Below are 26,534 nucleotides of genomic sequence, written 5' to 3' on the forward strand. Positions count from 1 at the left end.
CTGCCTTGTATGCTTGTTTTACTAAAAGTGTAGTAAAGAGTAGTTTAAGAGGAAGGTGTCAGCTGAGAATAGCTGAGTTTTGTTTTATTAATGGCATGAAAGAAAGATACTCTGTCACTTCTTTCTGCAACTTCTTATTGTCTTTTCCTTGTGTTTTATAGCATAAGATTAGATGAAGTTCCATCACTTGGATCTAGAGCCAGGCAGGTTATATCCAGTGTTGTAGGAATATAGAAGTAAAGTAAAACCTGGGATAAAATAGAAGCATGCATAGTGTGCAGTGCAGGTTTAGGAAGGTTGCTAGTGGCTGCCTAATGTTGGGCTCACTTATCCAAGGCTGCATCTATTTGTGCAACCTTCTTTCATCTATTCCCTCTGTTACAATCTGAATTAACACAGAAGAGCAAGGAGAACTAAGTTTCTGTGAATAAAATGGATCAAACCCAGAAAGGTTTGAAATATACCCCAAAACTTGATTAAAACCATACAAGGTTAATGTTGGTGCCAAAACACTTGATATATTTTATTTAGTAGTGAAAGAGGCAAAGAGAAAACAAGAGAAAAGAAAGAAAGTATTAGAAAAGAAGAAGAGGTGTGCAGGGGTAGGGGGGTCAGGGAGAGAGTAACAGGGTTGCGGTGGAGACATATCAGCCTTCTGAGGGTCCCAGTGACATCTCGTGGCTCCCTCCATCTGGTGTGCTTGGTGGTGAGGGTCCCCTGCTATCACCACAAAGTATAGAATCCAGTGGATTAAAGAATGTTTATAATATTGAGGTGGTAATGCTCACGTGCCTCCCCAGGGAGGGCAGCTTTGACATTGTCATTTGCAGCTCTGTGGATTTGTTGCCTCATGTTGCAGTGCTCTGGTGCAGGGTCTGGAAAGCCCATGGTGGGCCGTGACAGCCCCTTCACCTTTCCCAGGGTGAAGGGCTTCCACAGCTGAGCTCCTGTGCACATCAGAGGATGGGGGTCACTGCTTCTCACCAGAGACTTTTTCACCAGACACCCAAAACCTCTCTCCCCCCCGCCCTTTGGTGAGTGGGTCTGTGCTAGCCTGGCAGCTGATAGCCCTGGGGCTGACCTCCACCCCAAGGTTCTAAGCTTGATCCCTCTGTGAATGTGTTCTTCTTCCCCAGCCCAGGCCTGAGTAGTTTTGTCTTATCTCCATTTACAGTCCAAGGCCCCATTCAGGGTTTGGGTGGTTTTCTCTGCAGATGTTATACGGTTTTGCTGTAATAGGTAAAAGTCCTTCATGAAGATATTTAAGCCATAAATTATAACATTGCAGTTTCCAACCATCCAGTTACTGAATTGATTCACACAAAAAGCAAAATAAACTAGAAAACTTGTGTCTGGTCATGGACTTACGATATGCTTCAAGCAGTGGGACTTCAAATAGGCACTGAAGATGAAAACAGCATATCAAATGCTTTTACATAGCTGAAGTTTCAGTCTTAAAATGGAAAGGTGTTTCTCCATTAACCTATTGATGCTAAAGTTGTGATCTCTTACCTTCAGGTATATTGTTGCTCTAAGATTATTGAGAGGTTGCAGAACTTACAAAAGTGTTACAAAATTACAAAAATAGAAGCTTATTCTCCTAAAATGTCAAGTGTTCTTTCAGTCTTACTGTTACCTCTGTTAGAGTTAGCGTGCATGTATTTAGCTGAGGTAACTGTACTGGCTTAAATATACTGCTTTTCATAGAATAAGAGAGCAGGACTGATTTCTTGCATTCCTTCCTGTATAGCATGAAGTGAATCACAGGTTAAAAGTAGATACTGATTAAGTCATGATGACAGCTGCAGCATTGGAAAAAGTTTGCATCAAAACTAAGGCTTATGATTTTTGGTGCATTTTCAAAAAGGATGTGTAACATTCCGTATGAACAACTCTGAGGTTTCAAACTAAAGCCTTCTAAAATTGGTGTACATCAAGGTCTCTGGTTGTATTTCTGTGTGTGTATGCAGAGTGACTGCTACGAATTGCTAGTTAATGGCAGATTTTGGACTTAAAATATGAGATGGATTTCATCTAAAGAAAACCAGAAGGTATATGGTTTAACATATTTTGGTATATATTACATTCACAGAATTAAAATTACTTTCTAGTTTAAATTCTGATGGATTTTAATATTGGGTTGTTTATTTTATTTTTCTGTTCCTGTTTTACAGTGTTATGTGGGAACCAATGGGAGATGGTAAAAAGATTATTTCACTGGCCGATAACAACATATTATTGTGGGATTTGGAGGAAAGTTCAGCCAAAGCTGTGGTAAGAAATTTTCTTTTAACAAAACATGCTGTACTTGAATATAGTGCAAACAGCAACATTTCCTACCCTAGAATTTGCTAATCTTTTAACTATTCCTTCAGAAGTGTCTCATTGTCTATAATGTAGGTGGGGGAAATGAATATTCTACCATTGTCTTAAATAAGAGTGCTTAAGAGTAGTATTTTAGTATCTGTTGCTAGTGGGTAAATATTTTCTGTGTTCATGAGTTCCCCTTAACTGTCCTACTTTTTTGTAGTGAGTAATCTAGAATAAAGCAGTGCTGACTTGGTGAATGTCTGTAAGTGGAAAAAAATTGATCAGTAAAGCCAAAGGTTACTGAATTCACATAATGGTGTAGTAACTCATGTTGGTTACTACCATGCTACCCCTTATTTAATTTACAATTCTTGATTGTATAAGCGTAATATAAGTTTCTCTATTTGTGATGTACTGATTTCAATTCTCAATGTTAGTTTAATCTAGTAATATGCAGTTTATTCAGGTTATTTCACTTATTGTTAAAAATGTCTTATTCAGGAACATATATATAAAAGTGCCATTGGCATAGATTTTTGTCCGATTATGCCATATCATAGAATGTATTTAGAAAACTTTGAATGATTCTGTATAGTCATTTAGGTCTGTGCCTGTGCTTACAAATGGAAACTTGTTATGACAGGGACATTACTGTTCAACTGATCTGTGGTCACAATTAACTCCTCGGGTCAGGGTTAATTTTTTTTCCTGGATGACGCAGAATCAGTTTTTTCAGCATAGGCAAGGCACTGCCAACTCTTCCCTGTTGGTACCATCTGATTGCGTGCAAATAGATGATATCTTGAGTTATTAGTATTTTGCTAGATTTCACATTGTAACAATATAATATAATATAGTTTAATACTTTATAGTTAGGCCCTTTGGGTTCCTCCTCTAGATGAGAAACTTTAGCGCTTTTTTTTCACCTGCAGCTTCAATTGGTGCTATGTTGCCTTCCAAGGCTTTAAATTAGTGTTTGTTTTTATCAAATCGATGTTGAGTTCTGACATCTTGCCTCCAGGAGCTTGTCTGTGGCATTGTATCCCCTGGATTTGCATTACACTTGCATTAGCCAGTATTTCATTCCTAATGTCTGCATAATACACAAACATTTCTACAGTATTGAAAAACTATTTTAGGGTTAGTAGTGCTTCTATGCTATGGGTCCTCATATCTCTTTGAAGTCCTGAGACTGCTAGGCAACTTAGCATTTTGCCTTTCTCCTTTCACTCCTTGTGCAGGTCTGTCCTCACTTGCTGAATTCTTTTGAATGTTAATTAGTATTTTCACTGTTCAACCACATTCCCATGACTCTCTCATATTTTTTCTTAATCCTAACCTCTCTGAAACGTCTCTGCCCATGGCATGGGATTGACATTAAATGACCTTTAAGGCCCCTTCAAACTCAAACTATTCTATAATTCTGTGATTTTCTTTGCAATGCTTTCTGGTGTGTATTATCAGTTTCTCTGTGTGGAAATCTTCCAAAGAATGCCAAATTTTACGTGGTTTTTATTCCTCATCTTATATTGCTTGGGAATTATTTACTAGGTTTTTTTATGTTGTGTCTTCCTTATACTATTCCTTTTCTCAAAACTAAACTCTCATTCTGTCACACCAATATTTGTGCAGATAACTATGATTTCTGTTTTCTTTTTCTTCCATTGCTAGAATTATTTTCTGTCTAATTTTGGAGAGGAGTAGACTACCAAATTTTGTCATTTCAGCATGATTTGGGGAATCAATATTTTTGTCCTCGAAGTAACATTCAGCTTGCACATCCTTTCAGTATCTCAAGTGGCATTCCTCATGAAAAATAGTTTTTAATTGATACTTCTAAAATACTTGTACTGCATCAAATGTTGATGGCACAGAAGGACTCTAGAAGGCAAAGTAAATGATAAAGGAATGTTGAATAATATCATAATTGTTAGCTAAAAGTAATAAATACAGATATAGGTCCACTGTATCTGTATCAGGTAATAGAAGTAAGGAAGTATTTGTAAACACTGGTGCATCACTGGTCTTCCTGTCTTTACAACACATTTCAATTGCTTCCTTTTTTGCATACATACATATTATAGGCCATTTTAATAGCAAGAGGTAAACCAAATGCTATTCTTTATGGACCTTTCATGTTTATGAAAGTTTGTCTAAAATTCAGGTACATTATAGATGAAAAACTGATAATATGTGTGTCTAAAATTTTATGTCTTTTAAAATGTATTGGCCAAAATTTCTACTTCTCTACAGTGATCAAAACTTTAGAGTCTTATTTGGTTCCTTTTCTGTATCTGCCTGTGATTTGCAAGTCACATTGGTCATCAAAATTAGCCTGAAGAATTTGAGAGTTCCCGATACATTCTGAGCTTCTTGGTGATAAAATTTTTGGTGTATTCATTCTCTGAATTGTCTAGTCAGCTTGGGATAAGAAGCATTTGCTAACTGTAGTTTACTGTGCAGTTCAGTGGGCTTGTTTGGGTTCATTTTGGTTTTTGTTTAGGGTTTTGATTTTCTTTCAATTTTTATGCAAACTTGTGTCCTCCTTACAATATTCAATTTGCCTGTATTTACATTAAGACAAGCTTCTCCCATCCTTTTGATCACTCCCTTTATTATTGTTTTGTTTATTACCTTTCTGGGGTGAAACTAATCATGCTCACTGCATCATTTCCTTTTGCAATTAAATTAGGTATTCTTTGCCATTTATAATCATTAGCTGGACCCAAGAGAAGCCCAGACAATCCACGAGGTATGGATAGTGTCTGCTGAGAAGACGACAGTTAATATTTCTGTGTACAGATTTGAGGTCAGATGTCAACAAATTGGTAGAACTCTTTCTCGGGTAAATGCAGTATGTTTGGCATGGCAGATGAGTGCAACAGAGTGAAACAGAGATACCAAAATCTAGGTATTTTTCTGTTTTTCATATGTTTTCACAAAGGGGATTAATAGAGGTGTGGTTCTGATAATTTTAATCCAAACTAATATAATTATATTCCTTTTAAATTTCTTGTCCTGTCTGGATTAGGTAGCATCTTTCATGTGGTCTTGGTTCAGAACAACAGATAATATCAGGCAGTGGCATTCCAGGCAAGGCGGAATATATTTTGGGAAAGATTTCACAGGCTCTCTGGATAAAAGTGATGTAGCCAAGTGCAGAGGATGTTAGGAATAAGCATGGGATGCTTTCTTGGCAAGATAGTTGCAGTTTCTCAAGACAGGAAATACCTTGTGGAATTTAGTTGAGAATTTTTTAGTGCCCCATTATTACTGCAACTAGAATAAACATAGATTAACTATAGGAAGGCAGAAAACTGTCTGAAGAAAAATAAAAGGGAAATTACTGGATCAGAATGAGAATAGAAACCAGCTCATAGAGTTGGAACCAATTTTATTTAATGGTCTCCTTAACAATAGAATAGAAGTAGGAGTGAAATAATGAAAATTACTGCTGGCAGAACTTGGAATGCATCATCAGCATATAGGAATAACAATATATTTCAGAGGATGAACTTGATGTTTAGTTTCATTTTTGTAGTATAAAGCAGAAAACTTGTGTTTACAGAATAAAAATATTTTCTTATTGTAATGTAGAAACTCAGCACTTAAAAATATGTGAATGCTGTCACTTAGCTATTCTGAGAATAGCTCTGACCTGCCGATATGAGGCTATTTGAAAAGGTAAATTGTTTTAAGATGGTTTGGGTGTCAAGAAAAGTTATGAAAGGACTACGTGGCGTAGTTTCCTGCAGTTGGAGGAATTGAACTCAATTTACAATCCTCATCAACCTTTCTGTTTCTGTCAGTAACAAGTCAAAAAAACACTCATGCCTTTTAATGCCAATCTCAAAGTAGTCTCCTTGGGTTTGTCTGCTTAGTGTAGCCCTTAATATTTCTTTCTTCCAAATACTTTTCTGTTCTGTTCTTGGTCACATAGCTCGTTTCTTGGACGAGAGCATGAGCAGTTGGTTCACTGTCTCCATGCTGCTTGTGGTTTTCATAGATAATTTCTCTACCCTTTAACATGTAATATATATTGGGGTTTTGGTTTTTTCGAAGGATACTGCCTGTCCTTACCTCTTTCCATTTTAACTACAAACTTTGTTTCCTTATTTCTTGGATTTCTAGGAAGGAAACTTTTAGACTTCCTTCTGTTACATAAGGATTCTTTTATATGTATGAAAACTTCTCTTTTTTATCTCCAAATTGTCCTTTAAATCCTTGCAGTTGTTTTCAGGTTCATAGACAACATGGAAAAGAAGATTGAGTTGATTAAGAACTTGGCTGTATATATAGCTGGACATCTGTATAAGGAAAGATGTCATTTAATTTACTTAGGAATTGCTGGTGAAGTAAAGGATGAATTGGCCCATCTAGCATATAGGTGATTATTTTCACATATTGTTAAGAATTATCACAAAATGTGTGTGTGCTGGCCTCAACCCTAAACTTTTGACTGCAAAGAAGAAAAGTTTCATCTTTTTATAGTAGCTTACATTATAAAAATTAAAATGAGAATACTTAAATATATATATATGTGTGTGTGTCTGGAATGCTGGAGAAAGTATTGTCTACTGCTGATAAAGATCCTCTGCCCTGAGTCATATTTTGAATATGTGATGCTTTCCATCTCAAGAGCAGATTTTTTAAATACCTGAGAAAATATACTCCCTTTTTTGGTTCTATCTTACTGTCAGTGTTAACATTTGCTTTTCTCTCCCCAATCTAAGCTTTGATTGGCCAAGTCTGCTTAAGAAACCTAAGTTGATTTTTGAAATGATCTACACAAGCTATGAATATTCTGTTGTGCCTGGAATCTAGTATATGTCAAAAACCACAAAGTTAATTTTATTTTCTGGTGTCCAGTGTCCTATGCAGTGTTTTTTGTTTCTGTTAATAGCCTGTGAGTTGTATAAGGGTTTTCAGACAGTATTTGTTCTAGAGGAGGAATGGTGTTAGAGGAGTAGGTTTGGCTACAGTGTTACATTATTCATTAACACTTGAGCAATATATGATCTTGCATGCTGGGAATTCCACATTCTTTAAAAAAAATTGTAGTTGTAATTTCTAGATTGTTTATCATGTTAAAGAAATATGATATTCTTGATGGAGTTGTAGTAATAAAATTTAGCAAAATACATACATGTATTTTACATTTATGCAATATATCTAGATTTAGGTAGTTCAGTATTGACAACGTATTTTTCTGTTGACGTCAATTGAAATTTATATAAACACTTTTTATGTTTTAGTCCTTTTCATCCATCAAAGCATATGCTGAGAAATTTATTATTAAATAGAATATTGATGTTGTATTAGGATCCAACAGGGTCCAGTGCAGTAATCTGCTTTTGTGAAATACCTCATAATAAAACATTTTGAAATAAGAAAGTTGTGTGAAACATAATCAAATAAGTCTGCTGTTTGTGTAGCTGCTTGAAATTTGTGTAAATTTTTTATCTGATTAAATGCAAATATTTTGATTTTCCTCTTCTTCTTCAGGTATTAAACAGTTTCAATAAGTGATTGGTAGTAAAAGTAATTTGCAGTGTCAACAGCTTTGATTTCCCCCATGTTCACATGGAATGTGGGGATAACGTGCTCTACAACTTTAAAGAGAAGTTTGATTATTTTGGACCTTCTTTTCATTACCTGTGGAGATCCAGAGCTGCCTGGTCCATGACATGCAAGCCTGTTTTTAGAACTGAAACCTTTATATCTCAGATTGTACATTTGCAATCTAGTATCTACTGTTATTTTAACAGGCATGTATGTGATTGCATGGGCACCTGGGCCTTGATTTCTTTATTTTTAAAAGCTGATATACATTTATCAAAAAGAGTCTTTGATACCATCATTCTGTTACTACAGATAAAATTTGGCGTTTTGACATGAAAAATATCCTGTACGACTGTTAATGAAGCTAAATGCACGTGTGTGTGGCAGCTACAAATCTGTGCACTGTGCCCATATTGTCTATCTACTATTTCAACAATGATCTGGAACTGTTTTAGTTTATAGAAAAGTACAGTACTTCTAATATTTTGGCACACACTGTACTGCATAAGCCTTTTTAAAACTTAGTGGTAGGAAATCAGCTCTAGCTTTCATTCTTTTCTGCAGTCTTCGGATTTGTTAGTCCATCGCACTTGGAGCAATAGGCTATTGAGCAGCTTTGTCTTCATTGCAACTAATTTGATTTTAGTGTTACATTCAGAAACATTGCCAGCTTTGTTTCATTATTTTAGCTCTCTAGTTCCACAGCCTTGGAAGGGAAAGGACAATTAAAATTTACTTCAGGAAGATGGAGTCCACACCACAATTGCACCCAGATTGCCACAGCCAACGATACCACTGTCCGAGGGTGGGACACACGCAGCATGAGGTAATGAGAGCTTGCAGTCATGTTCTCTAGAAAAGACAATCTCCTTTGGAGGTAGATTTTTGCATTGCTCCTACCATATTTTTTTGTTTTAAACAATAAGTGGCAACCTATAGTTTATAAAAGAAATAGAAAGGCTTGCATAGCTGATAGAGTTGCATTGTAACAAAGAGTTTTCTCTGGTATTCCCCTTCAGCTTCAATTCTAACTTGTATATTGAGTTTTATTGAACTATGTGCTAGTCTCACAAGGATTTGTGCAATATATAGGGATTACCTGAATGAAGCTGTTTTGTAATTCAACCTGAAAATGGTTTAACAACAGTCCTGACTGTGCTATGAACTATCTTCATAGTATTTAAAGGTGACTTAAATCTTTGAAGGCAATTCACAGGTTAAGTTGGCTCTTCACTTCTGATTTTAACAAAGTGTTCTATAGTATATTAAAGATTGTAGCATATTAGTTATAACAAATCAGTGAATCTATCAAAATCATAATCAAATAAAAGCTTTGAATATACCTAATCAGGCATTTTCTCCCCTGCTTAGTTGTGATTTTGATAAGCAAAGGAGTGATGTTGTGCACATCTGTTGCCATGACTACTAAAGTCTCTTCTAGCTTTTTTAAAAGTACACTTTATCCCCTTAGCACATAGTAATTTATCACTAAACTGGGAAGACTGATGTCTTGTAATAACTTTTGTTGCTTTAAAGGCGATGACTTTAAATTTAGTTCAGCGGTTCCTGCCAGCTCAGAGTTGTAGCAATAAATTCCTTGTTTGCTAGTCCTGTGTGTAAATAAAAAAGATTTATTTAATGAAGGAAAGTTAAAAATACAATAATTAAAAGTCACTTCCTGTATGCTTTTCATCCTGTTTGAAAGTCCTGTTCTTTGCCTTGTAAAATGATATATAAAAATGTAGTTTTATGTAATGTGTATACTTAGATTTATAAAGACACTTTATAAAGAGTGGAAAGAGAGGACAAAGGAGAAGGGGCTTTATTAATTTGCTTTTTTTGTAATGTTTTTGTAATCCTATTTCTAACATATAGCATACAGATCTTTAACCAAAGACTGTGTTTTGAAGAGAAAATATTAAATATTGTAAAGTCTGCTTTGTCTCATTAGAAGAAGTATCTCTATCTTGCATTAAAAGAATTTCTCTGAGTAACTTCTATGAAAGCTAATCTGGATATTATAGTCTGGATCCTCAGTGAAAGGGGTAGCTTGGTTAACAAAAACAAACCCCACTATTCTACTTTAAGTAAAGCTCAGAGTAGATAGTCCTTAAACCAGTTTGATAACTAGGCTATTCCAAAAAGCAGTTTGCAGTATACTCAAAAGGCATGTGAATAGTAAGTCACATTTTCAATTACACTGTAATATGTCTGTTATTTGAGTATCTCATAATAATTAGTTAGTCTAGAAGTAGGAGTTTAATGTCAGGGCAATATAAACTATGGCAGTATAAGAAGCATCAAATGAGGGGGGAGGGAAGAATCAAGGGCAGAAAACTCTTCTACCAGCAAAGTGAAAAGAAATATAAGAAGTAGTTAAAATAGCTTCTCCTGCAGAGTGTGGTTATGATATCTGTACGAGAGAGTACATTGTTTTGGACATAGCAAACAAAGGAGGGGAGAAGAAAAAAAAAGATTGGCAGGAAGAGCCCTAGACTAGACTAAGAAGCAGTCTTAATCAGAGAAGAGCTCGTGAAGCAGAGAAAACAGACACTAGGCTGATTGGATTTAGAGAGAGAACTTTATCAGGAAAATTCAGACTCCAAGCCTAAATTCTAAATAATATGTAAGAAGAATAATATGAGAAAGTGGAGCCAGTAGGTGGAGAAAATGTTCATGTGGTCTGGCATTAATCTTATGATGTAAGTGGGAAATTTAGTGTATGTGCTATTGCTGTAGGTAGGGTGAAAAGTGATGAAAAGAATATTCGTAGTTGGGGAGGAAAGGGATCAAATTGTCAGAATAATAGTTAAGTTGAGATGAGGTATTTCATGATGAGTAGTCCTGAATATGCAATGGACAGTAGTATTTTTAAGTCCTTACACACAATTCCCTAAGCAATGCAGGAAAAAAAGTGAAAGGTGCAGTGAAGGAGGAAAGAAGTGTTTTCCTGCAGCAAGCATGCTTGAGACTTACAATTTTTGCCATTTAGATATTCTAAGAAAATAAGTGGAAGCTTGAATTCCACTCCTGGAGTAGCTGGTAGAAAGGCATACCTGAATGATATCCTTAGCCTCTCAAACTCTGAGAAGTGTGTTGATGCTAGATATCTTTGTAATTTCATTGGTCACTGCCAGAACTGTCAGGATAGGGCTTAGTACAGGCTGTGCTGTATACACTGTGAATACACTGATACACTGTGAATCTCTCCTTCTGGAGCTATTTTACTTTGTATTAGTAGTTAGTTATTAACAACAAGAGACTATATGATGGTGACAAAGACCCTAAGAATATGTAGTTTTCACAAAAAAATTGGAAGTTTTGGTCAATATGTTTACTGAAGAGAATAATTTTTCATTTAAAGAAAAATGAAAAGCTCATGAAATGTTGAAAAGTTCTAGTGAACATTGTAGGAGATGGTCAAATCTAAGCAGAACTTTAGATGATATATTGGCTTGGAGAAAACTGGTCATACAGTAGTGGAAACACAAAAACCAAACAGACAACACCCAAGTTTAAGAGGCAAGGTAGGGAAGCAAACTGATGGCACATGATGTTTTGAATAGGTATGCTAGGTTGTTTAGCAGAACTACAGATGTTTTCTAAAGTGGTCCAGATGGATGAGGTTATGTCTGGCTGAGTAGTTTAAGGGCCACAGGTAAATTAGTGATAAATGCAAGAGCTCAAGAAGGTAAATTCAATACAGAGCAGTAATAAAAAGCTGTTGTTGATATCTGTTGCAACCTTTGCATCTCAGCTTTTCCTACAGGGAGAATTAGATGTCCTATATAGGGAATTAGTATAACAACTTAGGGGTGAAGAAGTTCTTATCTGAAACTGTTGTGGTTTAGTAGCAGACATTTGTAACAGTTGTTACAGAGCTGTGCTACAATCATCTGGAACTGCTGTTTCCTTTTAACTCCAGATGATCCTAACAGAAACAAACATAGAAGGACAAAGCTTCAAAGCAAGCTGAGAAATCTATACAAGTCACTGTTGTTAACAATTGGGAATTCCCTAAACTCTGCACTAGCAATGGGAACTCTAGGTCTGTGGGTGCTAAGGGGATTATGCAGGTTTCCAGGGAAACAGATTTCTGTAGGTGGAGAGCAGTCAGCTTTTTATAGACCATTTAATTTTTTTAATGTTTTACAGGCAGATATATTGTATAGAAAATGCACACGGACAGCTGGTACGAGACCTGGACTTTAATCCCAATAAACAGTACTACCTGGCTAGCTGTGGAGATGACTGCAAGGTGAAATTCTGGGACACAAGAAATGTCACTGAACCGGTGAAGACACTAGAGGAGCATTCCCACTGGTAGACCAAATTATCTGCATGCTGTTTTGTGGGTGGATGGCTTATATCATTTATTCAGCTAATCATTTTATCTTTTAGGAACAATGCAAACTTATGTTTGTGCTATTGTGCATAATCATTTTTTTGCAGAGGAAAAGTATCAGCATGTCAATATTCCTTGTGTAATTGTAAATTAAGAGTTTAGACAACATTAGCCTAATTGGCAAGAAACTGTTGTTAACATTGTTGGGAGATGGGGTACACGTTTGAGGAGCACAGCACAGAACTTGGCCCATGGGGCCCAGCTGGGACACAGGTGTCTCTTCCCAAATGGAGCCTGATGTGCTGCACCTGATGTGCAGTAATAAACCAGCTGCCATCCATCCTTCTGTTGTCAAGTGGCTGAAATTTTCCTTTATGCAGCTCCACTTTTTAAATGTTCTTCACAGTCCTTAAGTCAGAATAGGCAAATGAATCGTTGTATTCTCTGAGTTAACATTTAGAGTCTGTATCTACTGCACTGGCCTGTGGCTGGAGTAAGGAGAGAATCTTGCCCGATGTCCTCAAATTTCAATGCTTAAGAAAAGGTTATTATTCATATTTTACAAAATTTGGGTTGGAGTAATTCTTGCAAAATAAATCCAGACCCTAAAGCTACTTTTAGAGAAATTAAGATGGGAATTAACAAAAGCATCATTTATACTTTTTTCCTTCAGAATATTCAAAGAAAAAGAATAAACAAGAACCATAAGATGTTTGGTATTAACTTGATATGTAAAATGTAAAAGTTGAAGAGAAATACAGTCCTACATTTGTTTTAGGATCTGTTTTAAACGTCACTGTAAGAATGTTGTGAGATTTTTGTTTAAAAGGCTATTTTTAATCCATATTTTTCTTTGGGGAAATTTTTTGTATTTAGGACTTAAGTATTTATCTGGCTTACTCAACAATGAATTGATATGTACTCTTAAGGAATGATACCATTGGATGGTGTGATTTTTTGTTTTGCTTTTTTTAATTTTAAAGATGCCTCATAGAAAACAGATTACATGGAAGCTTAAAAGTCAAATGAAGATGGAAAAAAACGGTCTTTCTAATGAGGCATGTTTATGCATATTTAAAACATTGAAAAGATGACTTTTTACTGCTGCTCTTAAAAAAAATTGTTTATCAGTGATGTGGTACCTACCACAAACAGTCTCTTGTTCTCTCTGCTTTAACTTTTTTAGGGTCTGGAATGTCAGATACAACCATTCTCATGATCAGCTGGTCCTTACAGGAAGCAGTGATAGCCGAGTTATCCTGTCTAATATGGTATCAATTTCTTCTGAACCATTTGGCCATATGGTAGATGATGATGAGCTCAGTGACCAAGAGGACCAGCATCAAGAAGAGAAGTATGAATTTTCCTGAGTTTTATGTAGATGCTAATAATTTGTCGCTTCATTGTAATGGTTTACATGCTACTTTTTTTTTTGCTTACTAGGGTTTTTGTATACAGGCCTTTCAGGTAAGTAGTTAGAATTCCCACTTGGTTCTTTATTCAGTCTTGGGTGGAATACACTCTTTAAATCTCATTGGCATGGTCACTCCACATTCACTGGTAGGAAAGGAATTGGTGATGCTGAGGATCAGTCCTGGAGTCCACAGGGTTGGTGAAAAGATTCACTTTCAGGGTGCTCTGGTTCAAGTCAAGCATGTAGAATAATCTGGGTTAAGTCAGAATTTGAGATTATGCTTTTTTGTTTTCTGTGTTTATGTTAGGACCCTTAGGAAATGTTGCTGGTCTAATGATGAGCTTCTGCACAGGCAGAAGAAAGGAAGTATAAACACATTATTTTTTAAAAAAATTTGCTCATAGTATGTCTGGGTAGAGATTTTGCTCTTAGGATCTGCTCTGGAATCCAGTAACTCATCAGACCTAGATCAGGCAAACCAGAAGCTTGGTTTCAACACTCTTGGTAGTGAATAGTGCATGCTATTGACAAACATTTGTAAACCCATCCCTTTGTAAATTTGATTTGTGTGGAATCACAGATTTTCCTTGTGAATTTTCTAGGGTTTTAGAAACGAATTAACTGAAATGCTAAAATAACAATTTTTATACTGAATTTTTGTGTGCTTTCAACTTTTTCATTGTGCAGTATATGTTGCTTATTTTCCTTTTTATATGTCTTTACAAGTTATATATGCGTATATAGAGATTTCTATAGATTGAGGTTGGGCACAGCTTTCTAATTTTGTGACTAGCTTTCATGGTGATCTTCAGCAAACTCTTCCTTTACAAAGTGAATCACAGAATTACAGAATGAATTAGACTGGAAAAGATCTCTGAGATCAGAGTCCAACCTGTGACTGAACTGTGTCAACTAGACCTTGGCAATGACTGCCACCCTCAATCTTTCCTTGGACACCCCCAGGGATGTCCCTCTCTGGGCAGCCCATTCCAATTTCTAATCACCCTTTCTGTGACAAAATTTCTCTTGATTTCCAACCTAAACCTCCCCTGGCATAACTTGAGGCCGTGTTCTCTCACTTGTTGCATGGGAGACTGACCCCCAGCTGGCTACAATATCCTGTTAGGCAGTTGTAGAGAGGGGTAAGGCCACCCCTGAGCCTCCTCATCTCCAGACTATTCAACCCCAGCTCCCTCAACCCCTCCTCATATGACTCACTCAGGAGACCCTTCACCAGCTCCATTGCTCTTCTCTGGAAAGCTCTACAAAGCTGTCTGCAGTGACACAGGCAGATTACCTCTGGAATGATATTTTAAAATGTAGAACAGTCAGATGTGATAAGGAACAAGGAAATTACAAAAAAGATTCCCTTGTTGTTCAGGTGTGTTTGCTAGATGTTTCAGCTAAAATTCTAAACAAAGCTTACTTCTCTAGTTGCATTTTTAAGGTTGCTCTTGAACCTTAATTTTATTAATGCATATGTAATTTTGTTCCAAATAGTTTTGGTGTTTTGGCTTCATTTAAAGGACCTGGAAACTATTCTTTTTTTATACTAAATAAGAAAGTTATCCATATATAGAAATGGTTCATTTTAAATGTACAGGCTTTTTTTAGAAGTTTTTCTGTATGTATTGTAAGTACCTGAAAAATCAAGGAGTATCAAATTAATTACCTAAAAATTTGCTCACATCAGCAGTATATACTTACTTTCTAGAATGTAACTGAGTTACAGTGTTTTAAATATAGAATCAAATAATGGTTTGTGTTGGAAGCGGTCTTAAAGATCACCTAGTTTCAACTCCCCTGCCATGTGCAGGGACATCTTTTGATTCCTTATCTTTGGCTGGAGGTTGCAATTTATTCTGTTCTGGATGAAAGATAAATAGCATTAGTGGAAATGAGAAAGAGAACATTTTTTTAATATGGTGGGAATGCATTAAAAATATCACAAATAAATAGCATTCTGACAGACATTGTGTAGTAGGTTATCTGGAATTCTGAATTTCTGTGGATTGTAGACTGTGTAGGTTGCCTCATTAAAACACGAGTCATTGTTCTAGAACAGGAAATTTTGAATCCAAGGTCATCCAGTGCAGTACAACAAATGCAATGCACCTTTTCCTATGGCTATGGGATGGATGTAAACCACATCATGAATGACTTGTATAATAATGATGTAGAGCCCTTGCCTGTTCCCAGAGGCTACAAGAGTATCAATTCTGCATTGGCTTTTTAAATATGTGCTTTTCAGCTGCTCATCTGTTTTCTATAAAACCTGGGAAAGTGTATTAGCTTTTGTAACCTTTCCTTGTACTGTGAAAGTCTTGTTTTAGGCTTCCCCTTCTGCCCCCTTGTTATGAGTTGAGTCAGAAGGATGTTTGCAAGCTGCTGCAGCCTTGAACTGTTGCCAAATGAATGTCTGTTTAGTTCTGAGTGCACGAATGAAGTAGGGCATAACAGCTGCTGGGAATACTGCTTGTTAGTCAACCACTAGTGCCAAATATTTCGGCTCTGATACCCTCCTAGAGACCTCTGTGAAGAGTCTGTTGCACCATTCCATGGTTACTATCCCTTTTGTAAAATACAGGCTTTTCACTCTATGGTTTAGTGGGGGAGGGATGTATTTGTTTTGTTTTGCTTTGTTTTGCTTGGGTATGTTCTAGACTTTCAAGAAAGTGTTATTGTTCACAAGGTTCATTTATCCTGTTTTGGGGGGCATCTGATTTGTTATTAAACAGCACACAAATACTGATAAAGAGAATTTTTCAGATGTATCTTGAAATACACCAGGAAGAGCATGTAGTTGTACAGCTTGTTTCTCTAACCAGTCACCTTCACACTGAGTACCATATTTCTCTCAGAAGGCTGAAATATCAAGTGGAAAGAAAGGAAAAGACTCCATGTTTTATTTGTCCAGAATACAATCACTTGTAAAAATCCTCTTTGGATTAAATATAAAAATAATGAGTATGTACTAGTTTTATCTTCAGAGGTTTATTGTTTTTTCTACTTAGTGAAGTCCCCATATTTTGAAAACATTGACTTGTAATACTGTTCTACACAGTTAAAATTCCTTCCTGAGATCTTTAGGACTTTTTAATTTTTAATATCTTTCAGAGTAAATTTCCTAATTTTTAATGTATTTCTTTGTTGGAGACAAAAACGACTGATATGTCAGTTTAACCCTTTCTTGTTCAACTGTGTAGAGCTATGCATGAGTCTACTCACTCAATTATTCTTGCCAGATTTACTGCAGTGGTTGCCTGGTTTTTAAGGTTCCCAACTGAAAATAATTATTTGGAGATTTTTTTTTTCCCAAAAGAAAAGAATTCAAGTTAATTGCATAATGAGTAGACAAACTAAAAGTTGCTGTATTCCATTCTTACTAGAAATTTCTTCTTAGGACTTTCTTCCTTCAGTGTTTGTCTGTGTTGAGATCTTGGGCCTATCTGCTCCCATCTTAGAGACCAGAACATGCTTGAATAAGCAATATTACTAGGACTGTTGCATGAAGATCTGCCTCTTGTTGAAGTCAAGTGACTACTGGTTCCTCTTAACTGCTGGTTTAGATTAGACTCTAAGTCATGTTTGTCTTTTCCCTGCTTTTTAACTGCTGCTGTTGCTTCATCAATCAAAAAAGGTAAGAGCAGGCAGCTTCCCTGTATCGTGTCAAATGTCTCCCTAGTCTGTATTATGTGTCTCATACTAGTCAGGAGGAAAAACAATAGAAATAGGAAAAGGAGATGTACTTCCCCTGGATATGCTCCTAGCCTCTGACTATTTGCAGTTCAGGGACATTTACTGCCTTCTGAATAATCTTTGGAGACTTCTGATTCTTCCATGTATGGTTTTCCTTTGCTATTAGCCGTATTCTTGGGTTTATCTGCTCTCACTAACTGTGTTTTTGTTTTTTCTAAAACATGCCAGCTGTGCATGCACATTGTGAAATGTGTCTAGGAGAAACATGCCAACTGTGTTCGTTTTCTTGCACTGAATTAAGAAAGGCTTCAATGCTTTCTGCATGGGAAGCACAAAGCTGCTGTTGAAAACAGGTAGTCTAAGAAGAGGCTGGAGTTGTCCACAGAGAAGAGCTATAGTCATCTGGCCAAAGGACAGCTGTGCTATATTCTGGTCAAGTCCCCAGTCTGGATTATTTAATGCACAGTTCAAATAAGGAAAAAAAAACCCCAAACAGCTGAGAATGAAGTGCTGTAGTAGTTCAATTTCTGACATGTTGATCCAGAGGTAGAAAAGTGTACAAAATAAATGAAAGTAGAACAGATGAAGGTGAGTACTTCAGTTCATTTAGGTTTCATCCCCAAAACAAAGCTATTGTGCCTGGATAAGAACATGAAGAGTGATTTTCAATGCCTAAGTTTGAACAAAACTTTTAAAACATGGGCTCATTCCATATCTGTGGGTGCAGTCACTTGTCAGGCTTCTCCTTGAGCTCTTTCTTTAGGGGCTTTGCACTCTGTTGTTGCAAGAGCTTTCTCCCTGCAACACTGGACTTGTCTTAGTACTAAATCTCCTGAAGGTGACTGTCAGCTCCCTGTAAGATACTAGGAGAGCATTGGGAACTGTCTTCCTCCTAAGAGAGGTAGTGACTGTTTTATATCCTTCCTTTAGTCTTTGGTCATCCAAAATCCTGATGTTAGTGAGTGAGTCTATGTTACTGTATTAAATTATTCTGATAGTAATTTTAATTCTACATTGCTCCTTCTAACAATAAAAGAAAGCTACTAGATTCTTGCAGTTTAGTGTGATCATCTTTACTTGCCAGTCAGGATTCCTTTTCTTCAATTACTCCAATATGTTTGTTTCCTTATAGGTTTAAATTATGAACTGTGTAGGTCTCTGTTTGGTATGTTGGTGATACAGAGCTTGAGAACAATATTTGGTATCATAGGAGCACCAGCAGCAAGGTACATGATGCATCTACAGCAGTGTTTTTATTCTTCATGACTTCTGTGGCCAGAACTTTGTGACGAGGCTCAGCTGGCTATGGAGGACTTGCTCCTTAAGAGAAAAAGCTTGTTCTGTATCCATAACAATGAAAAGATTTATACGGTCAATAACATTTTGAGTTTATACATTAGTCCTGCAAAGGAAGCCATTCTAAAACTTTAATTTTGCAGTATAAGCTGCCAGGTCCCTTAGTTTTCTTTAGGGTTTACAGGGTTAAGATGTTTGCTGTTTTCACTGGCAGAACTGATCACTAAGGTCAGTATGCTGCCCTTCTCCCCTATGTTACATTTTTTGATGATATGTTCTAAAATAATGGTAATCTTTGTTACCCTTCAAAGATTGTACCAGAAAATACAGTTTTAGGGGTTTTCCTGAAGGCTTATTTTTCCATCTTTTTCATCACAGATGTTAGCCATGATATCCTTTGATACAAACAGAAGATCTAACACAAGCACTTCTCAGCATTTTATATTTAAAGCTGAGAGATGTAAAGGATTAGTTCTTCCAGTACACAGAATCTCACTTGCTATTGTGGAGTTTTTAATAGACGTTATGTGTAGAAACATCTTCAGCTATCACAATGGACCAGAGAGAAAATGGTGGCTGTCCTCTCTGTAGAAAGAGACTTTCTTCAAAATTCTATCTAAAGAAGTTGGTGCTATCTACTTTTCATGATAGAAATCTGGTTTAGAGCATTGGAATAATAAGTCATGTGGATTCACAATATTACATATGAACTGTGCAATCTAACTTAACACCTTTGTATACGCATCTGTGACTTCAGGAGAGAGATTTGTCAGCGCTGATATTTTGAAAAGTATTTGCCCAATATGCTGAGGCAGGATTTCAGGATATTTTCACACAGCTGTCAGCAGTGTTAAATTTGATGCTATTTTGCTTTTGATATTAATGTCTTGCAGAAACCTGGAAGTCATAGGATTATGCTCTGGAATCAACCAAGAGACCTAATTAATTAAAACGGGTTAAATTGTTTCTGTTTTGGGGAATGTCAGGATTTACTTTGTTGGATGTGTAAGAAGCTGGGCAAAACTTAGTGCAGCAGCACTTTTCAGTTTTTTCAGTTCCAGGACTATTTTCTTTAAAAGCTTCTGATTGTCCTGTAGTATTTCTTTAACCCTCATCAGCAAGTATACCTTCCTTAATCTATTTTTTTGTATTAGGATATATATGAAACCTGTTATATAAAAATATGCTTTCCTGGGGAAGCAGTTCAGAAAGCTCCTTTTTAAATGAAAAATAAATTATAATGTTTGGAATAGTATGAATAGCTAATTATTATCCATAAAATATGTGTTCAAGAATAAACATACTTTAATTCAGGCTTTTTAAAGGGAGTGAAAAAGCAAGTAGTGTGTTGTCTAATCTTACCAAAAACAATTTTCTCTTGAAGTCAGAAGGAAAGTGCATCCATGGGCTTATTCCAGAATCCAATGCTATGCTTTTCAGGATTCATTTTTGGGTGCTGCAGTACATGCTGCTGCTCTATTGATTCATTTCTATTTCATAGTGATTTTTAGATTAAAGAGGATTTAATTTTGACTGTGATAAGGAATTAATGATTTTTGCTGACTGAAAACCATGTTTGATTGAACACTGTGGTGACAAAACCAGAATTGCAAGCACTGCAAACTTAAGTGGTTGTTACCATGAGAAGTAATTGGAAGTAACATCTTTCTACATGAAGACAATTATCCAAGGCTGAACAGGCTTCTTTCTTGAATCTGTAACACAATTAACCTCAAACTTATGTAGTAAAATAAAAGCTTCTCTCCTTTCATAGAAAGGTTGGGGTCATACTATTTGAATAAGACTACAGAGAAAACACAGTCCATTTTCAGCTCTGTGCAGCACAGGTCTGAAATTTATGCACGATGTAGGTGGAGACTGCACATTTCATCCTGTGATTTCTTCATGGCAAAAGGAATGTGGTGCATTGTCCATTGATGCAGTGCAAGAACATAGAGAAGAAAAGTATTTTAGTCTGGTCAGAATAAAATCTTCAAAGTAGATAGGAATGTAAGAAACTAAAGAAGCTTTTTAAGGGTCAGGAAGATGTGGGGCAAGGAAGAAAATAGCTTATTAAGCTTGCCAGATGTAACAAGGGATTTCCAGGTATGCTATCAGATACAGTCAAAGAACCACAGAATAAGCTGAGTTGGAAGGGACCCACGAGGATCATTGAGTCCAAGTGCTGGCCTTGCACAGAAGCACCTCTCAATCATGGGGGCAGTAGGTCAAGCACCTACACCTGTGGTACACTGAACTAACTATACAGCATAGCTAGCCATGCTATATATAGCTGGTTTGTACATGCATGCACACTATATATACAGCTATACACAGATATTTTTATACCCATAATCTGCAGCTTCTATGTAAAAACAGGTATCTCTGTTCTGGCAACATTGTGAATTATACAATTAAAGTAGCGTAGAAGAAAGTTTATTTCATATCTAGCTCTGTACAGCTATTCTTTTTGTTAATCTGAGATGATTCTTTAATAAATAGATATGTGTAAAATTTCATTTGGGGTGCTTAAATTGTTGTGTGACTCAGGAACAGGGCAATTCTAGGTGCCTTCAATATAGATTCAAAAATAGTGTCCTCAGCCTATTCTTGGATTACCAAAAAAAGCAAACGTAGCCAAAATGCAGAGAAATCCGATGTGTTTTCTTGGAAATCCCTTAGCATCAGGTAAGGCAGTCTGCCTCTAAGAGATTCCTGTTGTGAGGAAAAAAACTCATCACAAACAAGACAGCTCCTTATGTTGGTGTTGTTTTGGGTTTTTTTTAATGTTTGAGAACAGTCTTTCACATACATGAAATGAATTCTGCTTTGTATTCCACTAGCAGAACCCTGAGCTCATTACCATTGCATAATTTACAGGCTAATCTATTTTCATTCATTGTGTTTGTAAAGGATGCTCATGGACAGTTTCTTTTGGATCTTCTCTATTGTTCCTGAGACACATGTTGTTTTGAGATGATTTTTTTCCATCCTAATTGTCTTGTATAGTATCTAGCTCTTTTACTCCAAGTGATCACTTCCATAAGGATTTTCTCTGATTCTCAATAACTGTTTCAAGGCTGTGCCATTGGCCTGAAGAACCACATGGAATAGCGTACTTTCTTTTTTTAGGAAGGCACAAAATTTCCTTTCATACCTAAGAAGAAATTCAGTGTATAGACAATAATAAAACACAGTAAAAAACTGTAGTTATAAATGGAAATGGGAAACAGAAATTCATCTACAGGTTTGTTTCCTGAACACTCATTCCCCTTATGACTCCTGTAAATTAAATTAGATGAGCTGTGTTATTTAAATGAAACACTGAAACAACTCTGAGCATACACAAAGTAGTGTAATCTAGAAGCTTATTTGTCCTTGTTTATCCAGCCTGCAGTTAACTGAGATTCCTGGTTAGCTGAAAGTCGGCCGTGTCCCCTGACAGCCATGTGCACTGTGCATTACTCCCCTGCTTATCCAGAGAGACATCTGAAACCTTCAGAATAATGGAGTTGTGGGTAAGTGGGTGAGCACTGCATGCAGCACATTGCTGTCTGGGGACATGACCAACTTTCACTTAAGCAGGCATGTCAGTTAGCAGGAAGTTAGAAAAACACGTTGCAGGGGATAAGTGTCTGTGTTTGTTAGCCTCTGCTGTTAGATAGTTTGTATCAAAGTTCATATTCAGGAGAACTGCAAAACAAGCTTGTTCTTTGCAATTAACTAGGGGCTGGGTGTTGATTGTGCTGTGATCTTTTTTGGTTAGTTGACCTTTAATGTAGCACAAGTAAATGGTAAAAATCCTTGAAAATACATATCTGAAGCTGTTCTGCAGTATGAGTCTGCTTTTGATTTCTTCATTAAACTCAATTGAATTTTAATTGCAGTGTTAGAATTACAGCTGGCTCAGCTGGCTAGGTGGGGCAGCAATACCCTGCAAAAGATCCTACTGTGCTTCCATCCAGGCTTTGTGATTGCAGAGCTGTGTGCTTTCAGAGAGCAGCAGGAAAGGGCAAAGGCAGCCAATAACAACACTTCATTTCTGTAGTAGCAGCATCTGTTTAAATGATTGAGTGGCATTCACAAGGCTCTTTGGCTTTGCTTTCCGTGAGGAGGGTTGCAGCTGTAGTACAAGGCTGTTTCTAGGAGGCGGATGGATGCCTCTGAAGGGCTGACTGATTCTTGTCAGAGAAGATGCTCTGTGGCTAAAGGAGCTCTAAGGTTGTTCTCTGGAAACTCCCCTACCCTGTAGCTACAGAATAATGTGCTGTAGTGGTGTTTTGAGAGGAGAGACTAGCTTTGGGAATGGAGGGAAGAAGGGCTAAGCCCAGTTAGCAAAGTACAGTCAATGACGCTTGAGTGGTTTGGAGTTCAGAGAGTTGCCTGAATCTCTTGAATATTTACAATGCAGAAGGGAATCTGTGTCTCTGCTATGATGTAGGTGACCAGGAGCTTCTGCTGTTGCAGTGAGTGGTGGGATATACAATAGTAGATGAAAATTCTGGTGCTGATACAACTCTAGCAAAGGGAGGTAAAAATCAGTGTTCAGAGTGGTGACTCCATCCTCCTTCTGGAAAATTCTGGTAATTCTGGAAAAAATGGGTCCAGGATGGCAGCACAGGAGAGACTGATGTTAGGGCCTGCAATTGCTTACCCATCTGCATATCTCTAAGACTGTGTATTATTTTAAGAATCCATTTACCAATGAAGGGGGAGAGGATGGGACATAAGATGATGAGAGAAAAGATGTTTGTAAAAAGTTGTACATTTTTATCATGCCATGTAGTTTAGCTTGCTTTAGAGAGTGAGAGATACTTAGTGTAGGTTTTGAGAGACAAGAAATGCACTGAAATTTAGAGTAAGAGTTAGTCTCTGTAAATGGTGTCTTTTGTACTGATTTGACTTCGCTGTCATGTAAAACGTAAGTACACGCAAACATCAGGTATAAAATATATAGAACCTTCCTTAGAACCTACTACTGCATTCTTGTACTTCAAATGGGATTTTATGTATCTAGATGTTAGTGACACTTAATATGGCCTTTAAAATCAAGTGTGTTCACAAATCCTTACTCTTTTTTTGGTGTTTGTTTCCAATTTTAGGATTAAGGAGCCTCTTCAGGACAGTGTAATAGCTACCTATGAAGAACATGAAGATAGCGTGTATGCAGTTGAGTGGTCCTCAGCAGACCCATGGCTATTTGCCTCTTTAAGTTATGATGGGAGACTGGTTATTAACAGGGTTCCAAGAGCCCTTAAATATCATATACTGTTATAATTTGTTTGAATTATGATGGAGTTGTTAACTTGATGTCCACAACTGGTAGGTATTGTTAAAGGTTTTTTCAGGATCTGTTTTTTTTAAGTAAAAAAGTTAAAATTTTGTTAGGAATGTCTATACTGATGTAGACTTGTAATTTTGTCTTTTGTATTTGCCTTGAGAAACTGTGATGCATTTTCTGAATGCTGTGCTACCTAGATTTTTTTTTTTTTTTTTTTTGAGGGGCTAATCACTTTGTGAACTCTAAAGTTTCTGGAAATAGTGGGTACATTCCATACTATTGCTTTATTACATCAACTTCATGCAAATAAAACTAATTACAGAAATGTTATTATGCTGATACAAAACTGGGACAATGTAGGGTTCATGTAGCAGAAGTGATCTACTTGTTTTCAAGAATATTATTTCTTATTTCTTGTGTAAACAGCCTTCTGCTTTCAGCTAGAGGCACATTCTGCTGACAGTTTTGGCTACAAATACAGTGGGAGTGGTCTTAAAAGGCTTTCTTAATACTGTCTAATATTTTAAACACTTCTCCCCTTTTTGCATGTCTTCAGAAGAAATGTTTTTTGTGAAAGTGAAACCTTCAAAATATATTTTTCATTTGAGCCTTATGGTAGTATCAACAAAGTAACATCCTGCAATCTGTGAACTAAGTGCAGTTCTCAGCTATGTATTGTTACTGGAACAGTAATCTTTTCCAGAATCTCTGATATACCCATGTAATGTGTTATCCCATATTTATAGCTTAAGTTGTGCTATGAGGGACTCTGGAGCTATGCTACTGTTAACCTGAAAAATCTCTTTATTATTTGTCTACTTAGACTTTCTTACCCTTCTGGATCCATGCCAATCTTCAGTATGCTGGCATGATGTAAAATACTTGCAACTAAGCACAAAATATCCTTTGCTATATCCTACTTTTTGCAATAGGTGACCTAGACAGTGCTTGCTATGTTGTTACAAATGCTGAGAACAGGCAGAGTCTGCTCTGTAGGAGAATGCACAGGAAATTTCAAACGTAGGTGGAAGGCATGATGAAACATTCCTGTACATATTGTCATCCTGTCTTCGCCTGGCACAGCTTGCACTAAGATGAAGATTTGCTGCTTGCTCTTTGTGTACCCAGGCCAACTGTAATATTAATTATTCCTTGCTGCCTTTTCAACACTATTATTTCCCTTTAACTTCAGAACTTGGGTACATGTGACAGTGTTGGTTGTGGTAGCATTGTGTAAGACCACTCTGAAGAAATGGCAATGATCATGGGATGGAAAGATCAACACCAGCCTCTTCCAGTGAGCCCTCCTGTTGCTATGGCAACTGTTGGTGTTAGTGGTGAGGGACAGCATGCTGCTCACCTCTGTTTGTCCTTACCCGTAAGCCCTGGGATCGAAACGTCCAAATGTGATTTGTTGTGTACACACAGCTGCTTCAGTGAGATCACGTTTGGAGAGCAGGACTGACTGCTATAGGCCAAAACATCCAGAAAAGATGACAGTTGAATTCCATTTCTGGCTTTCTTAAGAGCATATTTGGAAAAATTCATAGGAGTGAAGTAATCTAATTAAATCATCTGTACTATTATTTGTATTTGTGTTAATGATGTTGCCTATCTGCTCCAGAATGAATGCTTCATTGGAAATTCTGATTATCTGATTTTCTACATTTTTATTTTAAACTTGTGCTGTTTGAAATTGTTTGAATCTGTAATAAGGGACGAGCTATTCACCTATATACTGTAAGAAGAACTACATTTCCAAATCAGTACTGCTTCAGTTGTCTGAACGTCAAAATCCTTGGTTGGGCTGCTGCCTCTTCTGTGGAGCTTTTCATCGGACACAAGATCTTGTTGGGTATCATGTCTGTGTGCCTGCATGTCACCCTCCCCACCCAACCCTCTGGAAAAAAAAATGAAAAAACTTCTGCAGTATATCTTTGGTATGCAGCAGAACTCCCTAAAACTTTCTTCACATTAGCAATAAAGGTCTAATGAAACTTTGTCTGACAGTGTATATGGCTGGCAGTGTGAAGGTGACGGGGAAATTGCCTAACAGTGTGTGGGATTTGACTTCATTTTTAATATGTAATAAATGCAGGATAGATTTCAGACTAATTTTTATGTGACTGTATTTCCTTTAATATTTTAAGCCTATATGAACTGGAAAGCTCTGGAAACAAACAATATCAAGAAACCTTTTGTTTTAGTCTTGTTAAATGTGTGTGTCACTCAATGGGGAAGAAGAGAGTGGATGAACACTGGAAATGAAAGGACTAGCAGGTCAAATTTGAATGAAAATGCATTACAGCAGAATCAGGAGAAGTAGGAAGGGTGAACTTTTAATCATTTTCGGCTGTTTGTAAAGCAGGATCTGGGCTACATGTACAGCACTGGCAGCAATATGGAAATGATCCTCTGAAAGGGGAGGTTTTTGACAGGGTTTGATCCCAGGCTGTTTGGAGCAAGCAAGCTGCTGTAGGATGAAAGGAAGGGTTCTAAGATGGTTAAATAACTGATTAAAAGGAAATAGGAAGCAGGAATAAATCATTACATTCTGTGGAAAAAAAAAAAAAAAAAAAAAAAATTACCAGGGAAGTCCACAAGGATCTGTGCCTAGGCATGTGCTT

The 26,534-nt window shown here is 36.7% G+C and overlaps 1 protein-coding gene across 1 annotated transcript in view; it reads left to right on the forward strand.

Annotated features, from left to right (window-relative positions):
• EIPR1 (EARP complex and GARP complex interacting protein 1) overlaps positions 1–26,016 on the forward strand; it is a 72,685-nt gene extending 46,669 nt beyond the window's left edge. The window contains exons 5-9 of the mRNA XM_063389226.1: positions 2,175–2,274; positions 8,562–8,698; positions 12,028–12,195; positions 13,404–13,571; positions 23,729–26,016. Coding sequence (XP_063245296.1) covers positions 2,175–2,274; positions 8,562–8,698; positions 12,028–12,195; positions 13,404–13,571; positions 23,729–23,903 — 748 coding nt within the window. The 3' untranslated portion in view covers positions 23,904–26,016. The remainder of the gene's footprint in view (positions 1–2,174; positions 2,275–8,561; positions 8,699–12,027; positions 12,196–13,403; positions 13,572–23,728) is intronic.
• Positions 26,017–26,534: the final 518 nt, after the last annotated feature.

This window comes from Prinia subflava, chromosome 2 (genome assembly GCF_021018805.1).
Source record: "Prinia subflava isolate CZ2003 ecotype Zambia chromosome 2, Cam_Psub_1.2, whole genome shotgun sequence".
Taxonomy (NCBI): Eukaryota; Metazoa; Chordata; class Aves; order Passeriformes; family Cisticolidae; genus Prinia; species Prinia subflava.